General features: G+C 52.3%; 4 protein-coding genes across 4 annotated transcripts in view; 1 reads left to right on the top strand and 3 right to left on the bottom strand.

Annotated features, from left to right (window-relative positions):
• Nucleotides 1-2,552: 2,552 nt before the first annotated feature.
• Nucleotides 2,553-3,689, bottom strand: gprin3a (GPRIN family member 3a). The gene has a single exon (XM_084691946.1). It carries the CDS (start codon nt 3,639-3,641, stop codon nt 2,553-2,555), a length of 1,089 nt encoding a protein of 362 aa, XP_084548072.1. The 5' UTR covers nt 3,642-3,689.
• Nucleotides 3,690-5,895: 2,206 nt separating this feature from the next.
• LOC146221584 (protein phosphatase methylesterase 1-like) lies at nt 5,896-12,748 on the top strand. The gene is made up of 13 exons (XM_084692051.1): nt 5,896-6,047; nt 6,719-6,896; nt 6,990-7,047; nt 7,153-7,204; nt 7,306-7,460; nt 8,336-8,426; nt 8,859-8,924; nt 9,730-9,859; nt 9,950-10,070; nt 10,440-10,484; nt 10,958-11,022; nt 11,996-12,063; nt 12,249-12,748. Exons 1-13 carry the CDS (start codon nt 5,896-5,898, stop codon nt 12,271-12,273), a joined length of 1,206 nt encoding a protein of 401 aa, XP_084548177.1. The 3' UTR covers nt 12,274-12,748.
• A 4,334-nt stretch (nt 12,749-17,082) lies between these two features.
• rnf150b (ring finger protein 150b) lies at nt 17,083-21,583 on the bottom strand. Its single transcript, XM_084690956.1, has 7 exons — nt 20,789-21,583; nt 19,821-20,071; nt 18,936-19,007; nt 18,212-18,294; nt 17,760-17,856; nt 17,411-17,660; nt 17,083-17,221 (listed from the first exon to the last, which is right to left on the bottom strand). Exons 1-7 carry the CDS (start codon nt 21,240-21,242, stop codon nt 17,103-17,105), a joined length of 1,326 nt encoding a protein of 441 aa, XP_084547082.1. The 5' UTR covers nt 21,243-21,583; the 3' UTR covers nt 17,083-17,102.
• Nucleotides 21,584-22,237: 654 nt separating this feature from the next.
• The window catches only part of LOC146221582 (type II inositol 3,4-bisphosphate 4-phosphatase-like), a 10,436-nt gene continuing 5,391 nt past the window's right edge, over nt 22,238-27,282 (bottom strand). Inside the window, exons 10-22 of the mRNA XM_084690955.1 lie at nt 27,131-27,241; nt 26,920-27,013; nt 25,626-25,794; nt 25,285-25,506; nt 24,980-25,109; nt 24,725-24,891; nt 24,496-24,619; nt 24,250-24,376; nt 23,989-24,132; nt 23,696-23,793; nt 23,489-23,583; nt 22,969-23,123; nt 22,238-22,505 (exon numbers count right to left, since the gene is read on the bottom strand). Coding sequence (XP_084547081.1) covers nt 22,346-22,505; nt 22,969-23,123; nt 23,489-23,583; nt 23,696-23,793; nt 23,989-24,132; nt 24,250-24,376; nt 24,496-24,619; nt 24,725-24,891; nt 24,980-25,109; nt 25,285-25,506; nt 25,626-25,794; nt 26,920-27,013; nt 27,131-27,241 — 1,796 coding nt within the window. The 3' untranslated portion in view covers nt 22,238-22,345. The remainder of the gene's footprint in view (nt 22,506-22,968; nt 23,124-23,488; nt 23,584-23,695; nt 23,794-23,988; nt 24,133-24,249; nt 24,377-24,495; nt 24,620-24,724; nt 24,892-24,979; nt 25,110-25,284; nt 25,507-25,625; nt 25,795-26,919; nt 27,014-27,130; nt 27,242-27,282) is intronic.

Below are 27,282 nucleotides of genomic sequence, written 5' to 3'. Positions count from 1 at the left end.
GGCAGGGGTGTGGGTGCGTTACTGGAGGAGACACTCTCTCTCTGTGTCTACTCTCCCTCTATTTTAACATCCCTCTCCCTCACACCTTAATCCTCTGAACGCTAGGGGGCAACATAAGTGTGGAACTGTGCATGTGCGCCCAGGGGCGTGTGTGCGTGCGTTTGTGTTTCTGGAACAACAAAACATCAGCATGAGATGACGTGAAGTGACTTTAATGTTTTTCAATTATTAACAAAAAGCAAGACATCAGGGAGAGAGAGAGAGAGAGAGAGAGAGAGAGAGAGAGAGAGAGAGAGAGAGAGAGAGAGAGAGAGAGAGAGAGAGAGAGAGAGAGAGAGAGAGAGAGAGAGACAGAGAGAGAGAGAGAGAGAGAGAGAGAGAGAGAGAGAGAGAGAGAGAGAGAAAGAAAGACAGAGAAAAAGAGGGAGAGAGAGAGGGAGAGAGAGAGAGAGAGAGAGAGAGAGAAAGAGAGAGAGAGAGAGAGAGACAGAGAGAGAGAGAGAGAGAGAGAGAGAGAGAGAGAGAGAGAGAGAGAAAGAAAGACAGAGAAAAGAGAGAGAGAGAGAGAGAGAGAGAGAGAGAGAGAGAGAGAGAGAGAGAGAGAGAGAGAGAGAGAGAGAGACAGAGAGAGAGAGAGAGAGAGAGAGAGAGAGAGAGAAAGAGAGAGAGACAGAGAGAGAGAGAGAGAGAGAGAGAGAGAGAGAGAGAGAGAGAGAGAAAGAAAGAGAGAGAGAGAGAGAGAGAGAGAGAGAGAGAGAGAGAGAGAGAAAGAAAGAGAGAGAGAGAAAGAAAGACAGAGAAAAAGAGGGAGAGAGAGAGGGAGAGAGAGAGAGAGAGAGAGAGAGAGAGAGAGAGAGAGAGAGAGAGAGAAAGAAAGAGAGAGAAAAAGAGGGAGAGAGAGAGGGAGAGAGAGAGAGAGAGAAAGAGAGAGAGAGAAAGAGAGAGAGAGAAAGAAAAAGAGAGGGAGAGAAAGAAAGACAGAGAAAAAGGGGGAGAGAGACGGAGAGAGAGAGAGAGAGAGAAGGGAATTTGAACTTGATTTCCATCTACCTTTAATACAAAAGTAGGACATGTTTTCCCCTGGGCTCAGGTCCACACATGACGAGGGGGGGAAGGGAGGGAGGGAGGGAGGGAGGGAGGGAGGGAGGGAGGGAGGGAGGGAGGGAAGACATGTGATGAGATGAGAAATTATAAAGATGAACCTCTCTTTCTTCTCTCTCTACTCTTTCTGTTGTCTCACCCTGTCTAGAAGCAAAGACTGATAGAGGGTGAGACCACAGGGTAGAAAGAGACAGAAGAAAGAGAGAGAACAAAGAGAGAGAAGAAAGAGAGGGAGGGTGAGACTGGGAATAATTTTAGAAAGCTTGGTGCTCTGTTGCCCTGGTGCCCCCTACCTGCACCACAGAGGTACTGCACAGCAGTCAGGATGGGTGGGGAACCACACTACAGCCTTCCTCTGGGGGAGGAGAGAGGGTAGAAGGGGGAGCAGAGGAGAGGAGGAAGACAGGATGAGGAGAGAGGGGAGAGGAATGTTACACACGCATCTCTGTTATGACAAGAGTTCCAGCAGCTTGTAGGCATCACACACACACACACACACACCACACACTCACATGCACACACACACACACACACACCACACACACACTCACATGCACAGACACTCACATGCACACACACCACACACACACTCACATGCACAGACACTCACATGCACACACACCACACACACACTCACATGCACAGACCCTCACATGCACACACACCACACACACACTCACATGCACACACACTCACATGCACAGACCCTCACATGCACACACACTCACATGCACACACACTCACATGCACAGACACTCACATGCACACACACTCACATGCACACACACTCACATGCACAGACACTCACATGCACACACACTCACATGCACAGACACTCACATGCACACACACTCACATGCAGACACACTCACATGCACACCCTTTCACATTAAGTGCCTGAAAGCTTTGTGGGGTAAATCAAATATTAACCAACAAAAAGGAAAGGAGAAAAGGATGGGTGGATGACTTGGTAATATAGTGAGAAGTTAGAGGCTACAAGGTTGTCAACAAACCAGTTAAATACATGTGAATACAAACATATCCATACAAAGCTACTTCACCTAGAACAGTGTTCCTGTTACAGCTCTAGAACAGTGTTCCTGTTACAGATCCAGAACAGTGTTCCTGTTACAGCTCTAGAACAGTGTTCCTGTTACAGATCCAGAACAGTGTTCCTGTTACAGCTCTAGAACAGTGTTCCTGTTACAGATCCAGAACAGTGTTCCTGTTACAGCTCTAGAACAGTGTTCCTGTTACAGCTCTTGAACAGTGTTACAATTACAGACATAGAACATTCTAGAAGAGTTTTCTAGCAGTACAAATACAAGTTCTGTACATTCAAGATTTTTTTTCTAAAGACACAAATGTGACAGTGTGTGTTCTAAAACTCCCAGGAGTGAGAGCTCTAAGTGAGTGAGACTTCTAGAAGGTCTGGGTTCTGGGTTCCTCGGTCAGGCGGACGCAGAGGTTCTCCTGCAGCAGGGACGGAACACGCAGCGGAACACGTTCCTCCTCTTCTTCCTCCTCCTCTTCTTCCTCCGGCCGGCTGAGGACTCGGAGGAGACGGACTTGCGCAGCGTGCGTATGCGGAGCTCCTGGTCCCGGATGCGGCTCTGCAGGTGGGACTGGATGGCCCCGCCCAGCGACTCCAGGTCCACACACGCACCATACACCTCCCACGTCATCCCCTGCTCATCCCACACCACCTCCTGCACCTCCTCCTTCTGCTCCTCCTTCTCCTGCTCCTCCTCCTCTCCACCCTGACGGTTTGGCCTCGAGAGCTCTTGAGTCACCTCCCTACTAGCGCCCCGGGTAGTCTCTCTCTTGATTGGCTTCTGTTTGTGGTTACTGACCTCTGATTGGCTACACAACTCAATGTCTATCTGACAGACGTGCTGGAAAGGAGGCTGGCCAATAGGAACACAGATCAGGGGTGGGCTGAAAGCCTTGTCTCCTGTCCCCGTCTCCTGATTGGAGGACAGGCTTGAGTGACAGCTTGGAAGGCCAGTGAGAGCAGAGTGGGCTGCAGTTGCAGTTGGGCCTGTGTTGGTCTCCCTGTCACACACCTCCACGCTGGCCTGCACCCCCACCTCCGTCCCCCTCCGGCCCCAGGCAGGGGCCTCTCTCTCTGGGCTGGTCATGGTGCCAGTCTCCCTGCTCGTCCTGGATCTCCCTGGAGGCCGCTCCTCGTCACGCTTCTCGCTCCTCTCCTCCGTTGCCCTTGACAACGCCGTGCCGCCGGTGGCGATGGCATTTATGTCTCCCTGGCGACCAGGGTGTCTCGGCGGGGGTTCACGTTCCTCCGATCTCCCGCCTCCCTCGGCACTCTGGGATGCCGTCGGTCCTCCAGCCCCGCCCACAGACGCGCCCTCCGAGGAGGCGGCCATCTTTGATTCCAAGCCGGCGGCCATCTTTGATTCTGAGCCAGAAGCGTTTTCCGGAATGATCCTCGTGGTCGTCACCGGGGGTGGTGCTGCCGTGGAGACCGGGCTGGAGGTTGCAGACGGGGTATTCTGGGATGCGGCCTCAGTCCCTCTCATGGTGACGGCCACAGTGGTCCTGCACTTGGGGCTGGAGGAGGCAAGGGGGAGGGGGGTCTGCCCACACCCCCCCTCCCCCTGTGTGGGTGCTTTGGGGCTAACAGCAGTGGGTGTGTTTGTTTTGGGGCTAAGGGCAGTGGGTGTGTTTGTTTTGGGGCTAAGGGCAGTGGGTGTGTTTGTTTTGGGCCCAAGGGCAGTGGGTGTGTTTGTTTTGGGGCTAAGGGCAGTGGGTGTGTTTGTTTTGGGGCTAAGGGCAGTGGGTGTGTTTGTTTTGGGGCTAAGGGCAGTGGGTGTGTTTGTTTTGGGGCTAAGGGCAGTGGGTCTGTTTGTTTTGGGGCTAAGGGCAGTGGGTGTGTTTGTTTTGGGGCTAAGGGCAGTGTGTGTGTGTGCTTTGGGGCTAACAGCAGTGTGTGTGTGTGCTTTGGTGCTAAGGGCAGTGGGTGTGTTTGTTTTGGGGCTAAGGGCAGTGGGTGTGTTTGTTTTGGGGCTAAGGGCAGTGTGTGTGTGTGCTTTGGGGCTAACAGCAGTTTGTGTGTGTGCTTTGGTGCTAAGGGCAGTGGGTGTGTTTGTTTTGGGGCTAAGGGCAGTGGGTGTGTTTGTTTTGGGGCTAAGGGCAGTGTGTGTATTTGTTATGGGGCTTGTCCCAGAAGGAGACAGCAGTGTGTCTCCAGGCTTCAGGGAGCAAGCTAACGCAGGGATCCTGGGCTTCCTCTTCGATGCTTCCATGGCAACGCCCGGTTTCCCCCGTCCCATACAGGAAGTGACGCCGCCGTTGGGCTTCCTGGTATCCGTGGTAACCTGAGGGTCACAGGGGGGAAACGGGAGCCTGAGGTTCAAGCTGAGACTAGGCTCCGCCCCCCCGCTGCTGTGGCCATGGGCATCGACTCGGACCAGGGGTCCGTCCACTCCCGCGGCGGGCGACCCCCCCTTAGCAACCTCCGGCGGGGTTTCCATGGTAGTGATCGTGTCCCCAGAGTTCTAGAACTGCCAAGCGAGACAGCTGATTGGTGGATTGGCTGAGGTTGGCCCTCAATGATTGGTCCTAAGACAAGAACACTGACAGAAGCAGGACACAGAGTGGACTGATTACACTCCAGAACCACCGACTAAACATGTCCATGAAGACACAGACACATTCTTATACACACATTCACACACATTCACAGACACACCCTATGCTGTGAGAAGATGCATGATTGTAAGTACCAGTCCTCCTCCCCTCCCCCTCTCCTCTCCTCATCTTCTCTCCTCTTCCCCTCCCCCTCTCCTCTCCTCTTCTTTAGTTCCCCTCCTTTCACATTCACGGCAAACACAGAATAACCTGAAAAATCTATTTTCCCCAGGCAAGCGCCTCTACTCTTCTACTCTCCTCCTCCTCTCCTCCTCTCCTCCTCTCCTCCTTTCCTCTCTGCGAGCAGAACAACAACATGTTTACGCTCCTTCCTGACGTGTGACGTTCACCCTGGGATGCATTGACTCACCGTGCTTCGGGAGACGATTCCCCTACCAGAAGTTTCCGGCCACACTGTCGGGAAGCCCATCGGTTCTGCCAGCGAGTTATGCACCCGACACGGATCCAAGGCGGCGAACGTGCTCCTCAGTGAGACCTGCTCGCTTAAGACTCGGTAGTGACAGTGGGCGCACGTACAAGCAGCGTAGGAACGGGGATGAGCGAGAGAGAGAGAGAGAGGGGGGGGGAGGTAGAGAGAGGTAGAGAGAGGGGGGGTCTGGGGGCATGTTCCCCAAAATACATTTTTGAAAATATCCTTTTAAATAGTGTCCTCCTATGGGTTACCTAGTGGGCTTTAGGAAGAGAAATTAAACAATTTAAATTTAAAATATGAAGAAAAAAAAGTACACGTTTTTTTTCTTTTTTTTAAAGACAAATTTGGGGGGCTTATGAAACTTTTGTTGGGGCTCCAGCCCCCCCCAAAAGGGCTAGATACGCCCATATACAAAACATACATAGGCTATATAACCCTGCAATGGTTGCCAGAGAAACTCAAGTTGTTTGTCACCAGCACCTGAGATAAAACAATAGTGTGTGTGTGCATGTGTGTGTGTGATCATTCCCTCCCCTCATCACACCCTTGGTCAGCAGCTTGGCCACGCCCACCCACACCATGAGCCAATAGGCTGCGATATCTCTACTGACACCTGTCACCACCACCTGTCCAGCCCTTGTCCCTCCGGGGGGGTAGATGTTGGGGGGGTATTTAGGTGTGAGGGCCGGGGGCCACACAGCACAGAGCAGATGGAGGAACACGGACCTGGACAGGAGAGCCTCTCTCTGGGCGGCCCAGCCTCACACCCCGAGGCCTCACACCCCGAGGCCTCACACACTCCTCCTGCCAGCGACACTTGCCCCCTGCCCAAGATGTGGGAGGAGAAATGGGACGCGGAGAAGTCAGTATCCACTGAAACGCCGGCCGAGGGAACGTTCTAGAACCCAGACAACGGCCAGCGTTCTAGAACGCTGGAGAGTTGTTTCTCTGCGATGACCGGTCATCTCTCTCTCTCTCTGTGTGTGTGTGTGTCTGTGAGTATGGGCTATATGGTGTGTGTGCATTTGTGTGTGGTGTGTGTATATATGTGTGTATGTGTATGATGTGTGTATCTGTGTATGGTGTGTGTGTATGGTGTGTGTGTGGTGTGTCTGGTGGGTGTGCGTGGTGTGTGTGGTGTGGTGTGTGTGGTGTGTGTGTGTGTGGTGTGTGTGGTGTGTGTGTGGTGTGTGTGTGTGTGTGGTGTGTGTGTGGTGTGTGTGTCTGGTGTGTGTGCGTGGTGTGTGTGGTGTGGTGTGTGTGGTGTGTGTGTGTGTGGTGTGTGTGGTGTGTGTGGTGTGTGTGGTGTGTGTGTGGTGTGTGTGTGTGTGTGGTGTGTGTGTGGTGTGTGTGTCTGGTGTGTGTGCGTGGTGTGTGTGGTGTGTGTGTGTGTGGTGTGTGTGGTGTGTGTGGTGTGTGTGGTGTGTGTGTGGTGTGTGTGTGGTGTGTGTGGTGGGTGTGGTGTGTGTGTGGTGGGTGTGTGTGTGTGTGGTGTATGGTGTGTGTGTGTGTGGTGAATGGGGTGTGTTGCAGTGGCGTGAGCTGCCCGCTGGTCTTCTCTGCGTTGCCATGGAGCCAGTACTTTGAGCAGCAGCAGGATGTGAGCGTAGCGGAGGACGTGTTCCGCGTCTACAGGAGCGGCTCCGACGGCCCCCTGCTGGTGCTCCTGCACGGGGGGGGGTACTCCGCCCTGTCCTGGGCTGTCTGCTCGGTCAGCACACACACACACACACACAGAGTACACCTGCTCTTCATAGCATGCAGTACAGTATGCACTAACCTGCTGTTGTTGTTGTTGATGTAGACTGCCATCTCCAGGAGGGTGACCTGCAGGGTGCTGGCCATGGACCTCAGGGGTCACGGTGAGGTCACAGGTTAAAGGTCACCCTCAAACACTCTGGTGCTCTCTGCACACGCTCACAGTCTCTCCCCCCTCTCTCTCCTCTCCCCCTCCCCCCCTCTCTCAGGTGCCTCTCAGGTGCTTCATTCAGATGACCTCTCCACTCAGACCATGTCCAGGTACACACACACACACGCACACACACACACGCACACACACACACGCACACACACACACACACCCCTCCTCCTCACCCGTCCCTCTTGCCCCTCTGCCCCAGGGATGTAGCCAATGTGGTGAAGGCATGCTACGGCGAGGCTCCGCCCCCCATCGTGCTGGTTGGCCACGGCGTGGGCGGGGCCATCGCGGTGCACACGGCCAGCAGCATGCTCCTCTCCTCCACCGTGGGGCTGGTGGCCATAGACGTGGTGGAAGGTGAGGGGGGGGGGGTAGTGAGTGTGTGTGTGGAAGGTGGGGGGGTAGTGTGTGTGTGTGGAAGGTGGGGGCGGTAGTGTGTGTGTGTGTGTGTGGAAGGTGGGGGGGGGTATTGTGTGTGTGTTTGGAAGGTGGGGGGGTGTTGAGTGTTTGTGTGTGGAAGGTGGGGGCGGTAGTGTGTGTGTGTGTGTGTGTGTGAAAGGTGGGGGGGGTGTATTGTGTGTGTGTTTGGAAGGTGGAGGGGGTGTTGAGTGTGTGTGGAGTAGAGATGGGAAGTCAAAAACTACAAATACTTAATATCTGTACTTAAGTAAAAAAATGTGGTATCAGTATTTTATTTTTCTGACAATTTTTTATTTTCACTTTTTACTTCAAATATCTGTACTCAAAAGGTTGAAAAATATTTTTGAAAATATGTTTTAAAAAAATATTTTTGAAAATATGTTTTTAAAAAATATTTTTGGAAAGGAATTTTGAAAATAACGTTTTGAAAATTAAAACGTTTATCAAATTATTCAACATTTATTTTCAAGACGTTTTGAAAAAATATTTCCGACTTTTTTTTTTCTCCAAAGGTTAAGAAAATATTCAAAAAGTAAAAAAAAAACGTTTATAAAATGATTTCAAAAGTTTTTGAAAAAAAGTTTTCAAAAAAATGTTTCAAAAGGTAAAAAAAATATTTTAGATTGCTTTTTTTGATGTTTTTATATAATGTGAGGTCCAGTTACTAGCGAGACACTAAAACAGGTAGTAGTAATGGTTACTTTTTACTTACTATCAAAGTCCACACTGCTTTACTTAACTTGATTGAAAAAGTATTATCTGTCTTACTTCAACTTTTACCACTTTACTGAGTGTGTGTACTGCCCCCCCAGGCAGTGCTATGGAGCTGTTGCACACCATGCAGAACTTTCTGAAGGGACGACCCAAGTCCTTCTCATCTGTGGACGAGGCCGTGGAGTGGACGTAAGCTCACTGCCCTCCTCCTCCCCACTCCTCCCCCCTCCTCCTCCCCCCTCCTCCACCCTCCTCCGCCCTCCTCCGCCCTCCTCCCTCTCCCTCCTCCACCCTCCTCCGCCCTCCTCCGCCCTCCTTCCCCCTCCTCCGCCCTCCTCCTCCCCCCTCTTCCGCCCTCCTCCACCCTCCTCCACCCCCCTCCTCCTCCCCCCTCTGCCCTCCTCATCCCCCCTGCTCCGCCCTCCTCCCCCCTCTTCCGCCCTCCTCCCCCCTACCCCGCCCTCCTCCCCCCTCTTCCGCCCTCCTCCCCCCTACCCCGCCCTCCTCCCCCCTCTTCCGCCCTCCTCCACCCTCCTCTTACCTTCTCACATTTCATATGTTTTGCCGTCTTACAGAACATGATCATGACAGCTAGCTTCTGTGTGTGTGTGTGTGTGTCAGGGTGAAGAGTGGTCAGATCAGGAACCTGGAGTCAGCCAGGGTATCAGTGGTGGGACAGGTGAAGAGGTACTGTCTGTCTGTCTGTCTCTATCTGTCTGTCTGTCTGTCTGTCTGTCTGTCTCTATCTGTCTGTCTGTGTCTGTCTGTGTCTGTCTGTGTCTGTCTGTCTGTCTGTGTCTGTCTGTCTGTCTCTATCTGTCTGTCTGTCTGTCTGTCTGTCTGTCTCTATCTGTCTGTCTGTCTGTCTGTCTGTCTGTCTGTCTCTATCTGTCTGTCTGTGTCTGTCTGTGTCTGCCTGTGTCTGTCTGTGTCTGTCTGTGTCTGTCTGTCTGTCTGTCTGTGTCTGTCTGTCTGTCTGTCTGTGTCTGTCTGTCTGTCTGTCTGTCTGTCTGTCTGTCTGTCTGTGTCTGTCTGTGTCTGTCTGTCTGTCTGTCTGTCTGTCTGTCTCTGTCTGTCTCTGTCTGTCTCTGTGTCTGTCTGTCTGTGTCTGTGTCTGTGTCTGTGTCTGTGTCTGTCTGTCTGTGTCTGTGTCTGTGTCTGTGTCTGTGTCTGTCTGTGTCTGTCTGTGTCTGTCTGTCTGTCTGTCTGTCTGTCTGTGTCTGTGTCTGTGTCTGTGTCTGTGTCTGTGTCTGTCTGTCTGTCTGTCTGTCTGTCTGTGTCTGTGTCTGTCTGTCTGTCTGTCTGTCTGTCTGTCTATCTCTGTTTGTCTGTCTCTGTCTGTGTCTGTGCCAGTGTCTGTGTCTGTGTCTGTCTGTCTCTCTCTCTCCACACACTGTCATGGTCTCTCTGTCTGTCTCTCTCCAAACACTGTCATGGTCTCTCTGTCTCTCTCTCTCCACACACTCTCATGGTCTCTCCTGTCCTCTCCCAGGTGTGAGGTGTCCGAGAGTGACCAATCAGAACCCAGTCTTGTGAGTGAGGTGGTTGTTGAGGGCAACCAGGAAGTTCCGGATCAGAACCAGATCAAAGAGAAGACAGCTGCTGAGGTACCTGAGGCAGAGGTAGGAGAACACACACACACACACACACACGCCATACACTAAGGGTCCTAATTTTGTGTGTGTCCGGTATGTGTGTGGTGTGTGCGTCAGGCAGGAGTGTATCGCTGGCGTATTGACCTGTCTAAAGCAGAGAAGTACTGGGATGGCTGGTTCAGAGGCATCTCCAACATATTCCTAGGATGCAACCTGCCCAAGCTACTGCTGCTGTCAGGTACACACACACACACACTCACACACCCTGTTGTTGTCAGGTACACACACACACACACACACACTCTGTTGTTGTCAGGTACACACACACACACACACACACACACTCTGTTGTTGTCAGGTACAGACACACACACACTCTGCTGCTGTCAGGTACACACACACACTCACACACTCTGCTGCTGTCAGGTACACACACACACACTCACACACTCTGTTGTTGTCAGGTACACACACACACACTCTGTAGCTTTCAGGTAGTGGTGGTTTATATGATTAACTGGTTACATGACAAGATAGCATGGATCAGGTTGAAATAGCTGATTGGTTCATTAACCGTGTGTATGTGTTTGTGCGTGTGTGTGTGTAGGTGTAAATAGGTTGGACAGGTCCCTCACTATAGGCCAAATGCAAGGTAAGACTGTTTCTGAAAGCAGTTTGACACACAGACACACACCCACAAACACACACAAACACCCACAGACACACACAGACACACACCCTTGGGCAGTAAGGCAGTGTTGAGGGACACCTGGTTTTGTCAGTCAAGAGCTCCCACAGCTGACAACTGGGGGAGGGGAGAGACTGAGGAGGAAGGGAGGGAGGGGGAGAGAGGGAGGGAGGGGGGGAGGGAAGAGACGGAGAGAGATGGAGAGAGAGAGAGGGAGGGAGGGAGGGAGGGAGAGAGAGAGAGAGAGAGAGAGAGAGAGAGAGAGAGAGAGAGAGAGGGAGGGAGGGAGAGAGAGAGAGGGAGAGAGAGAGAGAGAGAGAGAGAGAGAGAGAGAGAGAGAGAGAGAGAGAGAGAGAGAGAGAGAGAGAGAGAGAGAGGAAAATAGAGATATAGATTGAGAAAGAGAACATTTTTGATCGGGTGTCTTGTTCTTCCAGGTAAATTCATGATGCAGGTGCTGCCCCATTGTGGCCATGCAGTGCATGAAGACACACCAGAAAAAGTATGACATCACCTACATCTGACTGTGTAAAGCAGGGCCTCACACTGACTGTGTAAAGCAGGGCCTCACACTGACTGTGTAAAGCAGGGCCTCACACTGACTGTGTAAAGCAGGGCCTCACACTGACTGTGTAAAGCAGGGCCTCACACTGACTGTGTAAAGCAGGGCCTCACACTGACTGTGTAAAGCAGGGCCTCACACTGACTGTGTAAAGCAGGGCCTCACACTGACTGTGTAAAGCAGGGCCCCACACTGACTGTGTAAAGCAGGGCCTCACACTGACTGTGTAAAGCAGGGCCTCACACTGACTGTGTAAAGCAGGGCCTCACACTGACTGTGTAAAGCAGGGGTCGGCATACTTTTTTCTGCGAGGGCCAGATCATTTTCTCTTTCTTTAATGTGGGGCCAGGTCAGTCTGTAACAGAAAATTACATGGGCCAGAGTGACTACAAGTTTTATTGTGGTGTTATGATTTTAAATATATTTATTATGCTAGATCAGTTTATAATTTTGCTATGCACCTTACATCGGTACATATAAAGGGATATATAGACTATTAAAAGAGCATTATTAATATCGTAATTACCTTTCGTCATATTCATTGCTATTGAAATCAAAACATTTACTTACTCATGCATATTAATCAGTGTGAACTTTTAATAATAATACAAAAAATGTCTCTGGCATTGTTTAGAGGGCAGGTCCAAATGCATGGACCGCTGGTGGGAAGCATCACCTTCATCGTTGTGTTAGTGTGTGTGTGAGAGAGATTCACCCTCACACTGAATGTGTGTGTGTGTGTGTGAGAGATTCACCCTCACACTGAATGTGTGTGTGTGTGAGAGATTCACCCTCACACTGAATGTGTGTGTGTGTGTGTGAGAGATTCACCCTCACACTGAATGTGTGTGTGTGTGTGTGTGTGTGAGAGAGATTCACCCTCACACTGAATGTGTGTGTGTGTGTGTTGCAGGTGGCGGATGCTCTCGCTAGTTACCTGTTCAGACACAAGTTTGCTGAGGCGAGGGGAGACACCAAGAGGTGAAAGACACCTGGACAGAAACCAGGCTAACATGCTAACAGGCTAACATGCTATCATGGTAACATTCTATTGTACTGACAAGCTAATATGCTTTTGTACAGACAAGTTATCATACTTAAAAGCTGGCTTTCATACTGACAAACTAACAAGCTAATCCTCCTCTTCTTACCCTTCTTTGGTCCAGTGCCTCCTATCCCTTTACACGATGAACGCCCCTGTTTCATCACCTCCTCCACCTCTCCCCAGCCTCCTCCACCTCTCTCCAGCCTCCACCCCCTCTCTCCAGCCTCCACCCCCTCTCTCCAGCCTCCACCACCTCTCTCCAGCCTCCACCCCCTCTCTCCAGCCTCCACCACCTCTCCCCAGCCTCCACCCCCTCTCTCCAGCCTCCACCCCCTCTCTCCAGCCTCCACCACCTCTCTCCAGCCTCCACCACCTGCCTCTCCAGCCTCCACCCCCCCTCCCCCCAAGCCTCCCCTCTCCCCAGCCTCACACACAAGAAACCCTGGAAAGTTTAGAGAATAGGATTATTGAATGGTTCCAAATAGAATGTGTGTTTGCTAGTCTCAGTTGTTTTGTACCATATATACTAAGTGTTTTCTTCTGACTCACTCACACACTCTAGAACCCTGACCTGATGTGACATGTAGAATACCAGAAGATAATAAAGATGTTTTAAATCTGTCTGTTTGTTGATGCATCCACAAACTCATCCAACATCAGAGTAACTAAACACAAAAACCATGTGACTGTCTGTGTTCGTGCATCACTCACAACCAAAATGATCCTTTATGAAAACTCCTACAACATTTCACCAAAATAGTTTTGAAAACATGACAGTGCTGGAGAGGGTTGAAACTAGGGTGTGTAGTGACTCTTTTAGGATGTGCTAGCAAGTCAATAATGAGAAGAGGTTTTGTAAAAAAAAAAAAAAAAACTTGCAATTAAGTTTATTGAAACTCAGAGTCAAGCTGACGGACAACACGTGCAACATATTGAACACTGCTATCACGCCTGCTGTGTTCACCAGGGTGTGTGTGTGTGTGTGTTCGCCAGGGTGTGTGTGTGTGTTCACCAGGGTGTGTGTGTGTGTTCACCAGGGTGTGTGTGTTCACCAGGGTGTGTGTGTGTTCACCAGGGTGTGTGTGTGTGTGTTCACCAAGGTGTGTGTGTTCACCAGGGTGTGTGTGTGTGTGTGTGTTCACCAGGGTGTGTTCACCAAGGTGTGTGTGTGTGTGTGTTCACCAAGGTGTGTGTGTTCACCAAGGTGTGTGTGTGTGTTTACCAAGGTGTGTGTGTGTGTTTTCACCAGGGTGTGTGTGTGTGTGTGTTCACCAAGGTGTGTGTGTTCACAGGACAGTCATACGTCTGGTTATCCTCAAGACCATAGAAAACCAACCCCACACTGGCTGGTTACCATGGTTCCTGACACATCCAAATGGGGCCGTTGTCACGACAATGACTCCCATAATAACCATGTTTTCCAGCCCAGTGCAGCACAGGTGGGTGGAGTTTCTCTCTTTTGGACTTGTGCCGTAAACATAAAAAAAAGTACAATTTAAAACTAACCTCATTCACCCGAGCTGCTCTTAATACAAACGTACCTTCTCATAAAGTGCATCACAGGAACCAATCAGAGAGGAGATGTGAACAAAAAGCAGGAGCTGAAATAGAGTAACATGCAACAAGCAGCTTAGAGGACATCATTACTGCAGGTCCTGGCAGCTCAGAGGACATCATTACTGCAGGTCCTGGCAGCTCAGAGGACATCATTACTGCAGGTCCTGGCAGCTCAGAGGACATCATTACTGCAGGTCCTGGCAGCTCAGAGGACATCATTACTGCAGGTCCTGGCAGCTCAGAGGACATCATTACTGCAGGTCCTGGCAGCTCAGAGGACATCATTACTGCAGGTCCTGGCAGCTCAGAGGACATCATTACTGCAGGTCCTGGCAGCTCAGAGGACATCATTACTGCAGGTCCTGGCAGCTCAGAGGACATCATTACTGCAGGTCCTGGCAGCTCAGAGGACATCATTACTGCAGGTCCTGGCAGCTCAGAGGACATCATTACTGCAGGTCCTGGCAGCTCAGAGGACATCATTACTGCAGGTCCTGGCAGCTCAGAGGACATCATTACTGCAGGTCCTGGCAGCTCAGAGGACATCATTACTGCAGGTCCTGGCAGCTCAGAGGACATCATTACTGCAGGTCCTGGCAGCTCAGAGGACATCATTACTGCAGGTCCTGGCAGCTCAGAGGACATCATTACTGCAGGTCCTGGCAGCTCAGAGGACATCATTACTGCAGGTCCTGGCAGCTCAGAGGACATCATTACTGCAGGTCCTGGCAGCTCAGAGGACATCATTACAGCAGGTCCTGGCAGCTCAGAGGACATCATTACTGCAGGTCCTGGCAGCTCAGAGGACATCATTACTGCAGGTCCTGGCAGCTTAGAGGGATGCTAGGAGGCTCCTACGTCCTACAGTTCTGCCAAGGCAAGTCAGCCTCCGTCCACAGGAAGTCAGCCTCCGTCCTACAGGAAGTTAGGATCAGGAAGTTCTGTACCATCTGATCAACTCTGCTGGGGCGGGTGGGGGGGGTGGGGTGGGCGGAACAGTCACAAATAACCAGCACTCCTAATCAGGAGGGATCAGGTTCATCAAATAACCAGCACTCCTAATCAGGAGGGATCAGGTTCATCAAATAACCAGCACTCCTAATCAGGAGGGATCAGGTTCATCAAATAACCAGCACTCCTAATCAGGAGGGATCAGGTTCATCAAATAACCAGCACTCCTAATCAGGAGGGATCAGGTTCATCAAATAACCAGCACTCCTAATCAGGAGGGATCAGGTTCATCAAATAACCAGCACTCCTAATCAGGAGGGATCAGGTTCATCAAATAACCAGCACTCCTAATCAGGAGGGATCAGGTTCATCAAATAACCAGCACTCCTAATCAGGAGGGATCAGGTTCATCAAATAACCAGCACTCCTAATCAGGAGGGATCAGGTTCATCAAATAACCAGCACTCCTAATCAGGAGGGATCAGGTTCATCAAATAACCAGCACTCCTAATCAGGAGGGATCAGGTTCATCAAATAACCAGCACTCCTAATCAGGAGGGATCAGGTTCATCAAATAACCAGCACTCCTAATCAGGAGGGATCAGGTTCATCAAATAACCAGCACTCCTAATCAGGAGGGATCAGGTTCATCAAATAACCAGCACTCCTAATCAGGAGGGATCAGGTTCATCAAATAACCAGCACTCCTAATCAGGAGGGATCAGGTTCATCAAATAACCAGCACTCCTAATCAGGAGGGATCAGGTTCATCATATAACACTCAGTGGGATTACAAAAATAAACATTCTAATCCTCTGATATCAAAATAGTAGACAACTCCTTCCCTCCCCCCTCTCTCTGTTTGTGTTAAGATGTTGGTTAGGCTCTACTACTTGTCTGTAACCTTCCTGTTACAAAAGATAAAAACAAGCCACTTCCTGTTGGCTCAACCTAACACAGAACACCTCACGATTCTAATCTCTGCCTAGGCTACCTCATGATTGGTTGTGGGAACTGTGTCTCCACCCACAATATTCCACACTACCATGTTGGTTGGCTTCTGAACATCTGAGGCCCCAGCTGGCTCCTGATTGGTCACTGACAGATACTGCTATGGTAACCATATCCTATTGGTCAGAACACTTATACAAGTTACAAATCGCCATGTCGAGGACCCTAGAATGTTTTGTGATTGTCACCAGGGGCTATCTACAGAGCTGCCTGTATAAAAAGGCATTTCATTCACAGCTACAGACGCACTTCTGTCACACTAACAAACAAGGACGCACTTCTGTCACACTAACAAACAAGGACGCACTTCTGTCACACTAACAAACAAGGACGCACTTCTGTCACACTAACAAACAAGGCAACCATCACTCACAGACAGGGAGGCAAAAGAGGAAAAGAAAAAAACATTTTTAAATACATGGTATAGATATAGGATCTAGGTTAATATTCACATATAAACCAGAAAATACTGTTGTTCAAAACAACACTGGTGCGTAACCATGACAACACCATGTGGTACACTGTTACAATGTTACAGTCCATTTCTAGGTCAAAAACACAGGAAGAAAAGAAAAAGATGTCAGCCTGGCACTTTGTACTACATCTCCCAGAGTCCTTAGCACCCTTTTCACAATAAAAGTCCAGGCCAAAAAAGGAATGCAGTTCGAGTTTGGTATTCGATTAGATCAGGTGAAACTCCTGTCAGTGTGTCCAGGTGAGTCTGTGTTCCAGACCTCCATCCAGGTGAGTCTGTGTTCCAGACCCCCATCCAGGTGAGTCTGTGTTCCAGACCCCCATCCAGGTGAGTCTGTGTTCCAGACCTCCATCCAGGTGAGTCTGTGTTCCAGACCTCCATCCAGGTGAGTCTGTGTTCCAGACCTCCATCCAGGTGAGTCTGTGTTCCAGACCCCCATCCAGGTGAGTCTGTGTTCCAGACCCCCATCCAGGTGAGTCTGTGTTCCAGACCCCCATCCAGGTGAGTCTGTGTTCCAGACCTCCATCCAGGTGAGTCTGTGTTCCAGACCTCCATCCAGGTGAGTCTGTGTTCCAGACCTCCATCCAGGTGAGTCTGTGTTCCAGACCCCCATCCAGGTGAGTCTGTGTTCCAGACCTCCATCCAGGTGAGTCTGACAGGGTCAGCCTAGATGATCTCCTCCAACATCCAGCCAGGTGAGGTCAGGTCTCAGGTAAGCATGTTCATGTCAACAGTCTGTTCCTGTCTCTCTCTGGCCTGGCCAGCCCCCCCCTCAGGACCAGCCCCCCCCCTCAGGACCAGCCCCCCCCCTCAGGACCAGCCCCCCCCCCTCAGGACCAGCCCCCCCCTCAGGACCAGCCCCCCCCCCTCAGGACCAGCCCCCCCCCCTCAGGACCAGCCCCCCCCTCAGGACCAGCCCCCCCCTCAGGACCAGCCCCCCCCCCTCAGGACCAGCCCCCCCCCTCAGGACCAGCCCCCCCCTCAGGACTTCTCTCCAAGGAGGGGCGGCCCCAAAGACAGCTCCTCGTCCGACAGGCCTGTTTCCACGGCGATCACCAGGGAGGCCAGGGAAGCACTGCTGGCCATTGGCTGGAGCTCACCTAGGGGGCGGAGCAAGAGGAGGAGTCTTATACAGGTAGAGAGAGGGTTGTACCAACAGCTGTGTTTAAGATAGCTGTGTGTTAGATGTGTGTTACCTGTGTGTGTGTTACCTGTGAGTGTGTGTTACTTGTGTGTGTGTGTTACCTGTGTGTGTGTGTGTGTGTGTTACCTGTGTGTGTGTGTGTTACCTGTGTGTGTGTCAGTGGTGGCGGTGACAGGTGACTCCCTCAGAGTATCAGGGTCATGATAGTCCTGGGGCAGCTCCATCCTCCTCATCCCCGGGTCCAAAACCCCCCCCTCCCCCTCGCCCAGGGCCCCCTCGCCCAGGGCCCCCTCGCTGGAACCCCCCGACACCAGCACCTCCAGCGCCAGCCCCCCCACCCCCCCCAGGGAGGCCTCGTACTCCTGGGGGAGGTCGTCCAGGCAGTCTGCATTCAACTGTGGGAGGAGGAGAGGGAGGGGGGAAGAGGGGAGGTGATTTATTTACATGACTCTCGTCCCCCGATCTGACTCCTATGTGACTCCAGTGTGACTCACAGCGATGCCCAGGGCCTTCAGGATGTTCATCTTGCACATGGGGCAGGTACGGTGGTCCTGCAGCCAGGGGTCCACACAGCCCCTGTGGAACACATGTCTGGAGGGGCGAGAGACACAGGGAGAAAAAGGGGGAGAGAGAGAGACAGGGAGAGAAAGACAGGGGGGAGAGAGAGACAGGGGGGAGAGAGACAGGGAGAGACAGGGGGAGAGAGAGACAGGGGGGAGAGAGAGACAGGGGGGAGAGAGAGGGGGGAGAGAGACAGGGGGGAGAGAGACAGGGGGAGAGAAAGACAGGGAGAGAGGGGGGAGAGAGACAGGGGGGAGACAGGGGGGAGAGAGAATCAGGGAGAGAGAGACAGGGAGAGAGAGGGAGGAGAGAGACAGGGAGAGAGAGAGCAGGTGATTCCAGGGTTCTCCATGGCGGTTCTAAGGAGAACGTTGAGAACTTTTACCTGCAGGGCAGAACTCTGACCACGTCGTTGGGCTTGTAACCCTCGATGCACACGGCACAGTTATCAAAGTCTGGATCCGTCTCCTAGAACACACACACACATCATACACAGCGTGTGTGTGTGCTGGTTAGGGGGTCCTACCTGGTGTGTGTGTGTGTGTGTGCTGGTTAGGGGGTCCTACCTGGTGTGTGTGTGTGTGTGTGTGTGCTGGTTAGGGGGTCCTACCTGGTGTGTGTGTGTGTGTGCTGGTTAGGGGGTCCTACCTGGTGTGTGTGTGTGTGTGCTGGTTAGGGGGTCCTACCTGGTGTGTGTGTGTGTGTGTGTGTGTGCTGGTTAGGGGGTCCTACCTGGTGTGTGTGTGTGTGTGTGTGCTGGTTAGGGGGTCCTACCTGGTGTGTGTGTGTGTGTGCTGGTTAGGGGGTCCTACCGGGTGTGTGTGCTGGTTAAGGGGTCCTACCTGGTGTGTGTGTGTGTGCTGGTTAGGGGGTCCTACCTGGTGTGTGTGTGTGTGTGCTGGTTAGGGGGTCCTACCGGGTGTGTGTGCTGGTTAAGGGGTCCTACCTGGTGTGTGTGTGTGTGCTGGTTAGGGGGTCCTACCTGGTGTGTGTGTGTGTGTGTGTGCTGGTTAGGGGGTCCTACCTGGTGTGTGTGCTGGTTAGGGGGTCCTACCTGGTGTGTGTGCTGGTTAAGGGGTCCTACCGGGTGTGTGTGTGCTGGTTCGTACCTGGTCTCCCTTCCTGATGGTGCGTATCTGCAGTTTACTGATGGCCTTCTTAGCTGCATCCCCAAGGCGTCTCTGGAGGGGGGGGGGTAGAGAGGCAGACAAGGGTCAATCTGAACTGTGTGTGTGTGTGTGTGTACCTGCTGTGTATGTGTGTGTGTGTGTACCTGCTGTGTTTGTGTGTGTGTGTGTACCTGCTGTGTGTGTGTGTGTGTGTGTACCTGCTGTGTGTGTGTGTGTGTACCTGCTGTGTGTGTGTGTGTGTGTGTACCTGCTGTGTGTGTGTGTGTACCTGCTATGTGTGTGTGTGTGTACCTGCTGTGTGTGTGTGTGTACCTCCTGTGTGTTTGTGTGTACCTGCTGTGTGTGTGTGTGTACCTGCTGTGTGTGTGTGTGTGTTTGTACCTGCTGTGTGTGTGTACCTGCTGTGTGTGTGTGTACCTGCTGTGTGTGTGTGTGTGTGTGTACCTGCTGTGTGTGTGTACGTGTGTACCTGCTGTGTGTGTGTGTACCTGCTGTGTGTGTGCGTGTGTGTACCTGCTGTGTGTGTGTGTGTGTGTACCTTTGTGTGTGTGTGTACCTGCTGTGTGTGTGTGTACCTGCTGTGTGTGTGCGTGTGTGTACCTGCTGTGTGTGTGTACCTGTTGTGTGTGCGTGTACCTGCTGTGTGTGTGTGTACCTGCTGTGTGTGTGCGTGTGTGTACCTGCTGTGTGTGTGTGTGTGTGTACCTGCTGTGTGTGTGTGTACCTGCTGTGTGTGTGTGTGTGTGTACCTGCTGTGTGTGTGTGTGTGTGTACCTGCTGTGTGTGTGTGTGTGTACCTGCTGTGTGTGTGTGTGTGTGTACCTGCTGTGTGTGTGTGTACCTGCTGTGTGTGTGTGCGTGTACCTGGTTGCGGTCGCGAGCGTTGGCGTATCTGAACCTCTGGATGTAGTAGAAGACGAGCCAGGCGAGGGAGATGATCATCAGCACGATGAACGAGATGGACACGAACACCACCGACGTCCTGCTCACGTACTTCTGCAGGTTACGCGTTCCTATGGTGATGTGCATGGTTACCGAGACGTTGCGCTCCAGCAGGGCGGCGACCTCGCGACCTTTAGGCTCCGGGATCATGATGGCTACCACGTCCCCCATCCCTGCAGAGAGAGAGGGGGGAGAGAGAGGAAGGGTTTGAGAGTGTATGTGAGAGTGCAGAATGAAAGTGTGTGCCTCAGGCCTGACTGGGTATAAACACAACTCACTCACACACACACACACACACACACACCTCTCCAGACTCGACAGCCAGACAGGTCTTCTAGAACTCTAGAACAGAGCACAAAGGGGAAAGTGTGTGTGTGCGCTTCATGGTTGCCGTGGTAGCAGCCTGGCGACAAAGCCGGGATTGGCCTGGTTGTGAAATTCCCTGAGAATGTTCTGGAATGCTGGGAACTGTGCCAGGAATGTTCCAGGTGTGCACCTAGCAACCCTACACTGTTATTACACACACACACACACACACACACACACACATCAGCCAATGGTCTGACTGCGACCCGCAGATCAATCACCATGCCTAAAAATATACCCCTGATCAATGTGACACACACTGATAGCTAGCTAGGTCCATCTGCATATCCCATGTGATTGTCCTGACGGTGGCTCACCTGAGAGGGGCAGGGGGGCTCACCTGAGAGGGGCATGGGGGCTCACCTGAGAGGGGCAGGGGGGCTCACCTGAGAGGGGCATGGGGGCTCACCTGAGAGGGGCAGGGGGGCTCACCTGAGAGGGGCAGGGGGGCTCACCTGAGAGGGGCAGGGTGGCTCACCTGAGAGGGGCAGGGGGGCTCACCTGAGAGGGGCAGGGGGGCTCACCTGAGTGGGGCATGGTGATCGTGTCGTTGACGTTAGTGGATCCAACGTTGAATATGACGATGGCAGACGCGTTCTGACTTGCAGCGTGGCGGATCTTCTCCTTGTACGAGCAGTTACCGTGAGATATCAAAGCGATCCACGAACTGGTGTGAGCGGGCACCGAGAACCGGGTGTTGGGGTCGCAGGCTTGTCTGTCGTGCGGGACAGCCGGTAGCACAACCACTCCGCGGGCGTCACGTTTTAAAGAGTGTTCCCCGTAGCGTCCGCACTCCGTTTTCTCAGACCGTGCCTCCGCGGTCGCGGGGTCCATGTAGCTGATGTTTACAAACGCCGTGTACCACTCCTCGCGCTCGGCCACGGTGAAATCCAGACATAGCAGATGGACGAAGCAGAAGGAGACGAGCCAGGTTGACAAGGCCAGGCTGCGGCACGCCTGCATCAGCGACACGGCCATGGCTCTGCTCGGTGAGATTCGGTCGGTGGAACGGCCCTGGAGCAGCACGGCTAACGGCACCGCCTACTCCATAGCGGATGTATAGCTAGCGCTGTGCGCCCTGCGAGCTCCCTTTGTGCGCTGTCCGTCTACGTTGCGTTGCAGCTCGAAGCCATTTCCAAAAACTCCTGAATCTACGAGACCGTAGCTACCGCGGCCCGGAAAACACCGCCTGCTCCGACCATGACACCGTCCTTAAACCGTTGCAAAAACGTGAACGTCAATAGGAAAGTGTCGTTTGTAAAAGTTGCTGGCTTGAATTATTGCGAGCTGGTCAGATATGTCCGCTTGTCTGTGGGGCTTGTTTTGGCTGGGACAGGGGAACGGTGTGCAGACCGAGGAGGCGGATTCCAGGGATCCGCCATCTAGCGGTGTGGCATGTTTAGGACATGTATCCAAACCAGAATGTATAATGTAATGAATTAATACATGTAATCAATGACTCAATGTATCAAAACGGGGATATTCATGAATAAATACATAACAACAATTGGAGTATGTGTGTGGGGAAGTCTCAAATCAGTTTGTTGGATTTTTTTATTATGTATTTTTTTATTTGGGGTAAAACATATTTACAAGGTCCAGAAGGCTAACACACACGAGACATTTTACAAAAGCACAGATTAGGTCACATGTTCATAGGAGAGCTGGCAGGAGTCTACATTTACACACTTCCTGTCATTCCCCTCTCTCTCTCTCTCTCTCTCTCTCTCTCTCTCTCTCTCTCTCTCTCTCTCTCTCTCTCTCTCTCTCTCTCTCTCTCTCTCTCTCTCTCTCCCCCCCCCCCCTAGGACCCCGCCCTTCCGTAGGTGCCCTCTGGGGGGCGGTACAGTCTGGGGAAGGTGAGCAGCTGAACCCTGTTGAAGGCGTACTTCCTGCTGCAGATATTCTTCTGCACGTTCTCCATCCTGCAGCCCTCCCTGCTCACACACACACACACACAGACTATAAACACACACACATACAGACTATAAACACAAACACACACAGATACACACAGACTGTAAACACACAGATACACACACAGACTGTAAACACACAGATACACACACACACTCAGAGTGTTAGAGGGGCCGTGCCAGCAGCACCAGGCTGAGGAGGAGGAGCCAAACCACCAGCAGGTGGGCAGAGACTAGAAGCACCGCCAGGGAGGGGGGCGGGGCCTGGCCCTGGACACACCCCCCACACCCCCCAGGAGCCATCTGACCCCAACCCTGACGGGCACTGAGAGGGGGGGAGGGTTAGAGAGAGAGTGAGAGAGAGAGAGAGAGAGAGAGAGAGAGAGAGAGAGAGAGAGAGAGAGAGAGAGAGAGAGAAGGAAAGAGTGAAAGAGTGAGAGAGAGAGAAGGAAAGAGAGAAAGAGTGAGAGAGAGAGAAGGAAAGAGAGAAAGAGAGAGAGAAAGAGAAGGAAAGAGAGAAACAGTGAGAGAGAGAGAAGGAAAGAGTGAAAGAGTGAGAGAGAGAGAAGGAAAGAGAGAAAGAGTGAGAGAGAGAGAAGGAAAGAGAGAAAGAGTGAGAGAGAGAGAAGGAAAGAGAGAAAAAGTGAGAGAGAGAGAAGGAAAGAGTGAAAGGGAAAGGAAAGGAGAGAGAGGAGAGGTTAGGGTTAGTTGTAATGAAACAGAAAGCAGAAATCAGAGAAGCAGTGCAAAAGACCCACACACACACACACACCCACACACACACACACCTTCTCATGCAGTCCAGTGCGCGGGGGAAGTGTTGGGGGCTGAGGTTGTGCTGCTGGCTGAGCACCCTGACCTGCTCCAGGGTGACAGACATGGAGGTGCGGTCCTTAGCACTCTTACAGCTGGTCAACCTGACCCCCCTCAGAGCCCTACACACCTACACACACAGAGACACACACACATCCAGAGACAAACACACACACAAAGACACACACACATACAGAGACACACACACATACAGAGACACACACACAATTAGTATTATTTTATTCACTCCTAACCAAAAATGGTGTTATCTTTAACCCTAACCCTAATGTAACTTTAACTCCAACACTAACCCTAACCCTAATGTAACTTTAACTCCAACACTAACCCTAAACCCCATTAAAAAACATTTGTTCTGGGGCAGCAAAAAGGATCCACAAGGTCTAGTTTTTCAAGTTTCACTTAGGTAAACAAGACAAACACAAACACACGCACACCACACACGCACGCACGCACACACACACACACACACCTCACCTGAGCTGCCAGCCAGAGTACATCTGTGTTCTTTCTGGTCCTGCTCTGCAGGCTGACCTGCAGAGACACCAGCCCCTCCTCCACCTCTACACCACCTGCACAGCACACAGACCATCAACACACACACCTGTGTGAGTGCGAGTGTGAGTGTGAGTGTGAGTGTGAGAGTGTGTGTGAGTGTGTGTGTGTGTGTGAGTGTGTACGTACAGACAGAGGGCAGTGTTTTCTTCAGAGTGTTGTAGTAGACCTTCAGAAGCTCAAAGCTCCTCTGGTTAATCCTGTCCTGAACGGAGCTGTCTCCAAACCTGCACACACACACACACACACACACACAGAAGTACTTAAGTCACTATTGACTCATCCAAGGTGAGGTACTCTGGAAGGATTTGAACCTGTGATCTCTAATCATATTCTCTAACCACTACAGCCCATACGTCAAGAGGATGTGTGTGTGGTGTGTGGTGTGTGTGTGTGGTGTGTGTGTGGTGTTTGGTGTGTACCTTTCAGCCAGACTCTGTTGCTGGTTGATTCCTATGTTGAAGAACACAGGATGAACTCTCACCAACTGCCCATCTCTGAGTTCCCACGGCAACGCCGCAAACGCATCCGGGGGCAACGGAACCTGGATAACGATGTCATTCCCCCTGAAGACGCAGAGCATTCAGCAGGAAAGGAGTGTGTGTGTGTGAGTGTGTGTGAGTGTGTGTGTGTGTGTGTGAGTGTGTGTGTGTGTGCGTGTGTGTGTGAGTGTGAGTGTGTACCGGGGTGAGGACAGGCAGGGCTGCAGGCTGCAGGGCAGGTCACTCGTGGCCAGGCTGAGGATGAAGGACACTCTGTTCAGATCCATCACTCCCACCTCCATATCCTCCAGGATCCCCTGCTCGTCTCCTGCACACACACACACACACACACACACACACACACACACTACGCTAGGACACCTGGGTATGTACGGTGTGTGAGTGTGTGTGTGTGTGTGTGTGTGTGTGAGTGTGTGTGTGTGGTACCGTAGGTGCTCAGCAGTCCCTCGTACTGGACCAGCACCCCCAGCAGGTGGAGCTGCTGCAGAAACAGCTGATCCTGCAGACCTGAATATACACGCATACACACCCCACACACAAGGGCAGACAGCTACACACACACACACACACACACAACAGGGATGTCAGCTGAAGTAGCATGTGGAGGCATAAGAACACACACACACACTGTCTCTCCCCCCCCCCGGTGACTGACCGCCTGGCTGAACACAGCGTCTCTGCGCTGGGTGATGGAGGCTCCAGGGCAGCAACGCTGCTCCCCCTGCAGGAGGAAGGCTGTCACAGCAGGCCGCACCCACGCCTCCGCCTCGCCCACACAGTCCTGCAGGGTGACCACCAGGGGGAGCAGCTGGTCCCGCCAGCCTGGGGGGGCGTGGGGGGGGGGGGGGGTGAGTCTGTGTGTGTACGGTGTTGGGAGGCTCTGTGTGTGTGAAGGTGTGTTTGTGTGTACCGGTATTCTTTGTGTTGTCAGTTGACCCCTCTGATGTCACTTCCTGTGGCGTGTGATCTCTTTCCTGCAGTCTGTCCACCATCGCCACGATGCAGTTCAGACTCTTTGCAACATTAGCCCACACACTGTCCTACACACACACACACACACAGGAACATTAGCCCACACTCTGTCCTACACACACACACACACACACAGGAACATTAGCCCCCCACTCTGTCCTACACACACACACGCACACACACAGGAACATTAGACCAAAATCTGTCTTACACGCACACACACACACAGACACGCCAACTTGCCCACTCCTCCTCATCGTACTCCATGTCTTGGTAGGTAGAGTCCCGTTGCCGTAGCGATAGCGATGGCGCTGCTACTTGATTGGAATAGTGCCTGTTAAGAGTGCCGTTGCCGGTGGTGACGGAGGCATGGCCATCACTGGGGTGGGCGGGGCTAGTGGTGTGGAGAGCCAATATGGAGCTTCGTACCAGATCGTCTTTGAGGACGTGGACAAAGTGTCCTGTCTGCAAACACAAAGAAAGAGGTGGTTTTGTCTGACTGTGTGTGCTGAGTGTGTGTGTGTGTGTGTGCATGTATGTGTGTGTGTGTGTGCATGTGCGTGTGTGTGTGTGTGTGTGTGTACCGTGGCTGCCAGCCTGTCCAGAGCGCGTAGCAGCAGGGAGGAGCAGAGCTCCAGGGAGGCCTGCAGCAGCTCCTCAGCCTGCCCACAGAGGAGAGGCCTCAGCTGGGCCACACTGCCCAGCAGCTCCCTGGCTCTGGAGCTCTGCTCTGAGGACACACACACACCCACACTGGGGGGATGGATTGATAGATAAAGAGAGAGAGAGAGAGTAAGGGATCAAGAGAGAGAGAGAATGAAAGAGAGAGGGAGAGAGAGGGAGGGAGGAGGAGAGAGAGAGAGAGAGAGAGAGAGAGAGAGAGAGAGAGAGAGTAAGGGATCAAGAGAGAGAGAGAGAGAATGAAAGAGAGAGAGAGAGAGAGGGAGAGAGACAGAGAGAGAGAGAGAGAGAGAGAGAGAGAGAGAGAGAGAGAGAGAGAGAGAGAATGAGAAGAGAGAGAGAGAGAGAGAGAGAGAGAGAGAGAGAGAGAGAGAGAGAGTAAGGGATCAAGAGAGAGAGAGAATGAAAGAGAGAGGGAGAGAGAGGAGAGAGAGAGAGAGAGAGAGAGAGAGAGAGAGAGAGAGAGAGAGAGAGAGAGAGAGAGTAAGGGATCAAGAGAGAGAGAGAGAGAATGAAAGAGAGAGGGAGAGAGACAGAGAGAGAGAGAGAGAGAGAGAGAGAGAGAGAGAGAGAGAGAGTAAGGGATCAAGAGAGAGAGAGAGAGAATGAAAGAGAGAGGGAGAGAGAGGGAGGGAAGGAGAGAGAGACAGAGAGAGAGAGAGAGAGAGAGAGAGAGAGAGAGAGTAAGGGATCAAGAGAGAGAGAGAATGAAAGAGAGAGGGAGAGAGAGGGAGGGAGGGAAGGAGAGAGAGACAGAGAGAGAGAGAGAGAGAGAGAGAGAGAGAGAGAGAGTAAGGGATCAAGAGAGAGAGAGAATGAAAGAGAGAGGGAGAGAGAGGGAGGGAGGGAAGGAGAGAGAGACAGAGAGAGAGAGAGAGAGAGAGAGAGAGAGAGAGTAAGGGATCAAGAGAGAGAGAATGAAAGAGAGAGACAGACAGAGGGAGGGAGAAAGCAGGTTAAAGGTGGTCCTCTTCTATAATCCCACAGGGCAGAGGTTGTGGATCACACACAGGAGGATTTATAATTCCTGACTAACCCCACTGTTCACCACCCCACTGTTCACCACCCCCCCTCACCCCCCCCCTCACCCCCCCTCACCCCCCCCTCACCCCCCCCCTCACCCCCCCCTCACCCCCCCCCTCACCCCCCCCTCACCCCCCCTCACCCCCCCCTCACCCCCCCCTCACCCCCCCTCACCTCCTGGCTGAGAGGAGTCTCTGTAGTCCTCCATGTTTGAAACCCTGAGAGTGATCAGCTGCTGCTCCTACAGTGATCACCTCATACCACACACCTGCACACACACACACACACACACACACACACAGCAGGGGGTAGGAGAAGGGGACAGTTGATAGGTGCTCCAGTCCCAGTGGGTATAGTGAGCACTGGGTCATGCTGACACACAGACCTGTGTTCCCGGGGCTGGTCACCTGCATCCTCTGAGCGTGCAGGTTAACAGGAACAAACTGCAGCTGTCTGTCGGTCCTCAAGGTGCTGGGCTTGAAGCAGGGAGACGAGGCTGCACACACACGTACATCATACACACACACAGCATTACAC

The sequence above is a fragment of the Hypomesus nipponensis genome, chromosome 25 (genome assembly GCF_054491055.1).
Source record: "Hypomesus nipponensis isolate SF chromosome 25, ASM5449105v1, whole genome shotgun sequence".
Lineage (NCBI taxonomy): Eukaryota > Metazoa > Chordata > Actinopteri > Osmeriformes > Osmeridae > Hypomesus > Hypomesus nipponensis.
The sequence above is the reverse complement of the archived record's forward strand: the minus strand, read 5'-3'. Positions and strand labels throughout refer to the sequence as shown.